Source organism: Xenopus laevis, chromosome 2L, assembly GCF_017654675.1.
Source record: "Xenopus laevis strain J_2021 chromosome 2L, Xenopus_laevis_v10.1, whole genome shotgun sequence".
Lineage (NCBI taxonomy): Eukaryota > Metazoa > Chordata > Amphibia > Anura > Pipidae > Xenopus > Xenopus laevis.
The window spans coordinates 113,606,202-113,615,004 of record NC_054373.1 but is presented as its reverse complement, the minus strand read 5'-3'; the positions used below and the strand labels follow the sequence as shown (position 1 = coordinate 113,615,004).

Here is an 8,803-nt window from a genome sequence, read left to right as displayed (position 1 = left end):
TTTAGTAATAAATACTACATAAAAATAACCATCCCTTTAATATAGCTGACATAGCTCCAGTGAAGCTTACATTCTAAGGTCCTAATCATATTTACACACAATACAGTTATTATCAGGAACTTATTTAACCTGCCTGTTTCTAAAGTGTGGAAGGAAACCCACACACAAGCATGGGGAGACCATATCAACTATGTGCCTAGAGTGCTTTGACTAACATTTAAACTTGAACCCCAGCACTGCCCAATGTTGAATTACTCTCATTTTAATGGAAAGGGTTAATCACTGAGGGGGGTTCCAATTTGTTAGGCATGCCGCAGTGATTATAATAGCTTCTACCATAGTGAAATACTGAGTTTTGCAATGTGAAAGGCGTGATGATACCACACAACTGCAAAAAATTAGTCCCAATCAGTGTCAGAGAATGACACTTGTTTCTTTCCAAAGGAGGCAATAGCAGGTGTGTAAGTGTGTTCTTACTTTTTCTACAGAAGTAAATGTCATACCTATTAAGTTTTTGTTGAATAAATGTAAAATTTTCCCTTGTTTTTTGTTCAGTTACACCACCTTTATCTTTATATACTGTTTGAATGAAGATAAAATTGATCTAGTGATGTGGTCATCAACAAAATCTGCACCCAAGCCTGCCCGGACCCACCTCCTCCCCGCTTATTTATATGCCCGACATCACAAAAGGGGTGGGGCGAGTGCACGCCTATAAAATCAGAAGCAGGAAGCCGTGTAAGGTTGTGCGCAGGAAGAGCAGGCAGAAGAGCTCAGTCTGCTGCCGCAAATGTGTGGTGTTTATACCAATGGCCTGCGGGTGTCACTGTGCACAGGACTTGTACTGTGCATACACAGGACTTTCTGTTCAGCTTGAAAGTGAAAGCTTACTGTTTTGTAATGCCTGCATGACTCTGCTAATAAAGCACTGTTATACTCTACTCATCCTTGGCTACCCAAAACATGACAAAATGGTGTGCTGACCCGTGAGTATCGGGCTGACCCACACATCAATAAAGTCCTCATGTGTTAAAAAGAATACATTTTACATGGGACATACTTACTTTTTCATTTGACAGCATTATTTACATACCAATGTGTGTCAAAGCTTATAGACATTCATCTTTTTTTGGCTTTGTTTTCTGCCAAAATATGAATTCAATCGGTTAGGCTCATAAATAGGAAATTCCTGTGAGCTTAGCCTAGTGCTGGGGACTAGTTCACCAATCTGTGAGTACTTTCTCCGGACCATGTAACACTATAGCTGTGATTGTATGAATACCATCTAGAAGATGAACGTTTCTGAATTTCTGTTTTTTTTCTAAATAAAAGCCCCACCAAGAGAGTGTGTAGCATCTAGTCAATAAGGGCGGTGGCACACGGGAATATTTGTCGCCCTGCCACAAATCTCCTCTACTGCGGACGACTAATCTCCATGAAATGCCTTCCCGCTGGTAAGAATGCAAATTGCCGGCGGGATGGCATTTGGATTGCTTTGTGTTCCGAAGTCGCTCGCAGTTGCCTCACGAGGAAACTTTGGACGACTTCTGAAAACCGAAGTGATCTGTATGGCATTCCACCGTCTATTCACATTCTTGCCGGCGGAAAGGCATTTTAGTTGCCCGCAATAGAGGAGATACAAATTTGATTGCTTTTTATAATGAGGTAAGTAAGATGCTGGAAAGTGGGGGGGGGGCAGTAGATGTGATCTATTTGGATTTTGCCAAAACGTTTGATACCGTGCCCCACAAACGATTGCTTTCTAAACTAAGGTCTGTTGGGCTTAATGAAGTCGTTTGCATGTGGACAGGAAACTGGCTACAGGATCGGTTACAGAGGGTGCTTGTTAATGGGACATTCTCTACTTGGAGTAAGGTTCTTAGTGGGGTCCATTAGGGCTCGGTATTGGGTCCACTTTTATTTAACTTGTTCATTAATGACTTAGGGGAGAGTATTGTAAGTAATGTATTAGTGTTTGTAGAGGACACAAAACTATCCAGCCCAATAAATTCCATCCAGGATGTGACATCCTTGCAACACGATCTTGACAAACTGGCAATCTGGGCAGCTAAGTGGCATATGAGATTCAAAGTTGATAAATGTAAAGTCATGCACCTGGGATGTAAAAATATCCAAGTCACTTATACCCTTAATGGGACTGCACTAGGCAAATCCATTATGGAAAAAGACCTTGGAGTCCTTGTAGATGATAAACTTGGCTGTAGCAAGCAATGCCAGTCAGCAGCATCAAGGGCAAATAAGGTCTTGAGCTGTATTAAAAGGGGCATAGAGTCACGGGAGGAGGGGGTCATTCTTCCACTTTATAGAGCACTTGTAAGGCCCCATCTAGAATATGCAGTACAGTTTTGGTCTCCATCACTCAAACAGGACATTATTGTATTAGAGAGGGTACAGAAAAGGGCAACTAAGCTGGTAAACGGTATGGAAAATCTTAGCTATGAAGAAAGGCCAAATTGGGGATGTTCACGCTGAAAAAGAGGCACTTAAGGGGTGATATGATAACTGTGTATAAATATATAAGGGGATCATATAATAATCTCTCTAATGCTTTATTTACAAGTAGGTCTTTACAGCTGAGACAGGGTCACCCATTACACAAAATATTAAGAAGGGTTTTTTTTTTACAATGAAAGCTATGAAGATGTGGAATTCTCTCCCTGAATCAGTTGTACAGGCTGATACATTAGATAGCTTTAAGGGGTTGGATGGCTTTTTAGCAAGTGAGGGAATACAGGGTTATGGAAGATAGCTCATGTAACATTTTAATTTTGTTTCGCTGGGTACAATTTCTTTTTGTATGCAGTAGAGATGACAATAAACTGGATTTGACTTGACTTTTCAAAAGAAAAAAAGTAAGTTATTAGATTTGATAATGGGGGCAAAAACTGTTTATATAAATTGGGGAATACATATACAAATTTGGAATGGTTTGGGGCTTAACACATAGCTTTTAAAGGAAAACTAAATCAAAGAAGTAGGCTACAACTGTTGTAAATCATGTTTTGGGCTTTTGTAACCAAGGCAACCACAGCCCTTTACCAGCAGAGATCGGTGCCTCCAAAAATGCCCCAGTAGCTCCTAGGGTTGCCACCTGGCCGGTATATAAAAATGATGACTGATCACAATGTTATTAATAGGGAAAAAAGTTAAATACATAGGAAGGCTGGTATTTTTTTCCAGAAAAGGTGGCAACCCTAGTAGCTCCCCATGATCTTTTCTGCTGATTCACTGCACATGATCTGTGCTGCTGTCACTGACTGAGCTTAGGGATCCACTCACAATATAGAGTACACATAGAATAGAAATGTCACAGTATAAGGCTGATTAGTAATTAATACAGACAAGTACTACATGGCAGCAAAGAAACCAGTGCAACTAGCATCAGAATTTAATAATCAGCCCTGTGGCATCAGCTTATATTAGAGACAAACCTTATTTTCTGCTTGATAATTTACGACAACCCCTAAGCTTAGCTTCTCAACAGCTGCCACTGAGCATGTCAGTGTCACAGACATTTTACAACATGGTGACCCCCCTGTGACAAGTTTGAAGTCCTGGATCATTGCTGCTGTTGACAAGCTGATATTTAAGGCTGGTGCAATAAGTGCAGTATATAAAATATGCCATTTGTAGAAATATTCATTTTAGGGTTTAGATCTCCTTTAACTCTATTTTCCACGAATTGCTCGGGTTCATATACAACTTGGCTTGGGAACCTTACTGTCCGCCTATTTGGAACACACGGTTTTGGAGGCGGTGACGTCACGTGTGCGACAGTGAAACGCCGGCCTTGTCCGTCTTCAGTAGAGGAAATTGACGCTTGAAGGCGTCACTTCCGCTATCTAATCAGGTTGTACGCGCGTTCCTGGAATTTGTTTTCCTGCTGAAGTGAAAAGCCGGGGCCTCGTGGTAAAAACCGGGGAGGAGAGAAGAGGGAACGGACGTTAGACGGCAACGCTAAAGAACGGACACTTGCACAGGATGAGGCGCAGTAAAGCGGAAATCCAGAGATACGTAGAAAATGCGCAGAACAGCGCGTCATCACCCAGAGAGGTGAGCAGTACCGTGAATTCGTACCCCAGCCGCCTTGTGCTGTAGTACAGCGTGTACTGTAGTGGACGGCAGTGTCTCTTACCTGTGCAACGGATTGGTAGTCTGTATAGCTGGGTTAAAGCCATATTAGACTGTGGAGAAATAGTGCCGGCAGCCTCCACCAGGGCATTTTCTTCCTGTGTAGTAGGAGTGTCTCCTGCTCTTTCCTGTAAACAATGGGAAGTGGCAATACAGTGGCAAGTAAGAGATGCTGTCATCCTCACAGCTCACCTTTTTTGTTTTAGCAAGACATGCAGGTTCCTATTTTATGCAGATGTGTGAGCCAGCTCCCATGCCATTATTGTGATAACCATCCTCTTTCATTCCTCTATTTTCTAAAGTGAAATAAGATGCTCTCAAAATGCCAAGCTTATTTTAAATGTTTACGGACCTTTTATCTATGGATTAAATTTGACCCTGGCACAAAGGCCCAGGAGCCTATTAAACACTGTATGGCATTTTGGTAACACAAATCAATAATGAGCATCGTATATCAAGGTACACGACTACTGTACAGAAAAACAGTGGAATGCTGAGACCATAAGGAAATATTTTTTGTCATGAGGGTTATCCCCTACGTGTCAAGGTATTTAGGGCTTCAATCAGTGCCCCCCCCACCTGGTCCTACATTACCATTTCCCACCTTACCATTCATTTTGCCCCCTGTGCCAGCAGCCATTATGTTGCCCCAGGTACCTATGTCAGCACGTATCATGTTAACCCAATCTGTACCTATGCCAACGGCAATAAATCCCTCAGATTACCTGTGCCATCATAAGACAACACATCCATCATAGTGTTATCCCCAGTCTGTAATTATGCCAGCGGCAGCCAAAAAAATCCATCATATTGACCCCAAATATGTACCTGTGCCAGCAGCTGCCAAGAGGGAGTGCCCACAGTACAATTCACGGGCAAGAGCGGGTTGGAATAGGCAGTTTATAAAATTTGAAAACTTTTAAAGGCCAAGCAAACCAGGGTTAAAAAAAGAAAACTAAACCCCCTTAAAAGTACACCCCCATCATGATTGCACCCTATGCAGATGCCTAGTCTGCCTACCCCTAGTTCTGGCCCTGCCTTCATCACCCTGAAACGTTGTGAACCTTTGTATGACACAATAAACCCGTAGGGGATAACCCCCATTGCAACTGCTATTGTGTGCCAGTACTTCGTTTGTATAGTCCATTGAATCGTTTGGAGAGCTGTATCCCCCAAGGACTGAGCATCTAGCAACAGTAACAGAGGAAGGCCAGGGTCTGCAGATGAGCTTTGCTTTATTCAATATTTTTGTCATGCCACAAAGAATTTGTTGTCCCCCTTGTAGCACCTGCGATGGCAGGGATGCTGTTCAGGCTATACCTGTTAAACCAAAGCACCCACTAAATAGCAGGAGGAAAAACTTTCACTTTTGTTATATCTAGTATAGGTAAATCTAAAAACAACTGGACTTGCTGAGTAATTATTGGAGACGTTCACTACTCATCTGGGCAGCTTCTTTAGTTCAACTGACTGGTGTGGGAAGTTCTCAGCATATAAACTCTTCCACTAATCCAATCACAATGGCACATTGTAACTCTTCAGAGAAGTGACATCTGAAATTCACAGAGGAGTTGATTCTGTGTAGTTACATAGTTAGTTACATAGTTACATAGTTAAATTGGGTTGAAAAAAGACAAAGTCCATCAAGTTCAACCCCTCCAAATGAAAACCCAGCATCCATACACACACCCCTCCCTACTTTTAATTAAATTCTATATACCCATATCTATACTAACTATAGAGCTTAGTATCACAATAGCCTTTGATATTATCAAAGCCATTATCCAAGTCATTCTTAAAGGCATTAACTGAATCAGCCATCACAACATCACCCGGCAGTGCATTCCACAACCTCACTGTCCTGACTGTGAAGAATCCCCTACGTTGCTTCAAATGAAAGTTCTTTTCTTCTAGTCTAAAGGGGTGGCCTCTGGTACGGTGATCCACTTTATGGGTAAAAAGGTCCCCTGCTATTTGTCTATAATGTCCTCTAATGTACTTGTAAAGTGTAATCGTGTCCCCTCGCAAGCGCCTTTTTTCCAGAGAAAACAACCCCAACCTTGACAGTCTACCCTCATAATTTAAGTCTTTCACACCTCTAACCAGTTTAGTTGCACGTCTCTGCACTCTCTCCAGCTCATTTATATCCCTCTTAAGGACTGGAGTCCAAAACTGCACTGCATACTCCAGATGAGGCCTTACCAGGGATCTATAAAGAGGCATAGTTATGTTTTCATCCCTTCAGTTAATGCCCTTTTTTTATGCAAGACAGAACATTATTTGCTTTAGTAGCCACAGAATGACACTGCCCAGAATTAGACTACGTGTTATCTACAAAGACCCTAGATCCTTCTCATTTAAGGAAACTCCTAACACATTGCCATTTAGTGTATAACTTGCATTTATATTATTTTTGCCAAAGTGCATAACCTTGCATTTATCAACATTGAACCTCATTTTCCAGTTTGCTGCCCAGTTTCCCAACTTTCCCAACAAATCACTCTGCAAAGTAGCAGCATCCTGCATGGGACCTATAGTTCTGCACAATTTAGTATAATCTGCAAAAATAGAAACAGTACTTTCAATGCCCACCTCCAGGTCATTAATAAACAAGTTGAAAAGCAAGGGACCTAGTACAGAGCCCTCTGTACTAACAACACTGGTCACTCCACTAACAACACTGGTCCAATTAGAAAATGTTCCATTTACCACCACTCTTTGTAGTCTATCTTTCAGCCAGTTCTCTATCCAGGTACAAATACTATGTTCCAGTCCAACATTCCTTAATTTAACCAGTAACCTTTTGTGTGGCACTGTATCAAGTGCTTTAGCAAGGTCTAAGTAAATCACATCCACTGCCATCCCAGAATCGAGGTCTCTACTTACCTTCTCATAAAAAGAAATTAAGTTAGTCTGGCAAGATCTACTGTATTACGTGTAGATACTGTGATAGGATTATCCAATGTGTCATGCAACTCCTAGTAACAGCTCCTTGTGAGAGTTGCATGAATGGATGTGTGAAGTGTTCTGAATTTGCTGGGGTAAATCTGTGATAACAGCATTGTATGTAGCAGATGGTGTCGAAGGCCCCCGCCTCTGTTCAGGGATGTTTCTCCACCTTGACATGAATTGCCTCTTTCAAACTGGAGGTCTTCTTTATCCAGGATTTGGACATCATCTTTAAAGGAGTGTCCATTATCTTTTAGGAGTAGAAAGACAGCTGAGCCTTGCCCTGTAGAGTTTGCCCTCCTATGCTGAGCCATAAACTTGGTGAGCAGTTATTTTGTCTCCCCAATCTATAGATCTGTGCACTCCTCGCTACACTGGACTCCGTATACCACATTGCTATACCATCTAAAAAACAAATCCTCTGTAAGGCTACACATGTATTGTTATTGCTACTTTTTATTACTCATCTTTCTATTCATTCCTCTCCTATTCATATTCCAGTCTATTATTCACATCAATGCATGGTCACTAGGGGAATTTGGACCCTAGCAACAAGACGTCTGAAATTGCAAACTGGAGAGCTGCTGACTAAAAAGCTAAACTAAAAAAAAAATGAAAACCAATTGCAAATTGTCTCGGAATATAACTCTCTACATCATATTAAAAGTTAATTCATAGGTGAACAACTCCTTTAAATAAATTACAAAAAACAAAAAAGTGACACAGACACCCCAGTGGGAGGCCAGCAGCATACACCTGCCCCCCGACAACTGGGAAGACTATGTATACAAAACATTTATCAGTCTGAGAGACATTCTGTGAGCTGTTTTAGCAGAGACAATTCTCAGTATTGTTAATGTCAGGGAATTTTCTGGTGTTTTGTAGCTGTGACAAATCGCACCATGTGTCATTGCCATAAGTTGGAAAACCTGGGGACAGTTGTGATAAGAATCCATAACATAAGTAAATGTTCACACAGGGTAAAATACCAACATATCAAGTAAACTAGCCATTAATAAAAGATAATAATTAACTTATGTCATCGCAATAAATCACATTCATTGTTTGTAGAACTCTTGGTGACCTCTAGTATCCTTTTGCTATCATACGGTGCTCCCTGTATACTTTGTATCTGACAGGTTGTTCTTATCTGTTATTTAGTAGCCATATGTATACAATTTCTGTAGGTTAGATTCTGCTCTAAAGAAGTCTTTGGACTGGTGGCAAGACTACTTCATGTGAGAAATGTTCTTTATGAGCAAAATATAATCGTTTTTTTTTTCCCTAAATAAAACCGTTTAAAACTTGTTTAAAGTTTTCTTTTTGCTGATTGTTCAGGAAAGTTACCAATGTGAATACTAAACACAACAATATGTTTTTTCTGTTTGGTGTCTTCTCTAGTGGATACAAAACCACAGAGTGAAATCAATCAACACGTACATTGTTGTGCAATGCATAAATATATACCGCGTGTCAAAGGCAGATTAAAATGTTTGTGGTACAGTGACCTCTTGGTATTGGTGACTGTTTTGATTCTGACTTTAGGTGGCAGATTTAGTAAGGGTCGAATTGAAAATTCAAATTGAAAATTTCAATTTTTTTATGGTCAAAACCCTCAAATTCAAATTGTGAATTATCTAAACTCGATTCGAGTTTTAATTTGATTTAGAATTTTGAGATTTTTCATACTCTGGCTATTTAA

General features: G+C 40.7%; 1 protein-coding gene across 4 annotated transcripts in view; it reads left to right on the top strand.

Annotated features, from left to right (window-relative positions):
* Nucleotides 1-3,800: 3,800 nt before the first annotated feature.
* The window catches only part of ranbp2.L (RAN binding protein 2 L homeolog), a 52,485-nt gene continuing 47,482 nt past the window's right edge, over nucleotides 3,801-8,803 (top strand). The window contains exon 1 of one of the 4 annotated variants that reach the window (XR_005965480.1): nucleotides 3,801-4,074. Coding sequence is in view for 3 of the 4 variants with exons in the window: in XM_041582356.1 (XP_041438290.1) it covers nucleotides 4,003-4,074 (72 nt within the window). In the remaining variant the exon portion in view is untranslated. The remainder of the gene's footprint in view (nucleotides 4,075-8,803) is intronic. The other 3 variants (XM_041582357.1, XM_041582356.1, XM_018247052.2) reach the window with 3 other exon arrangements.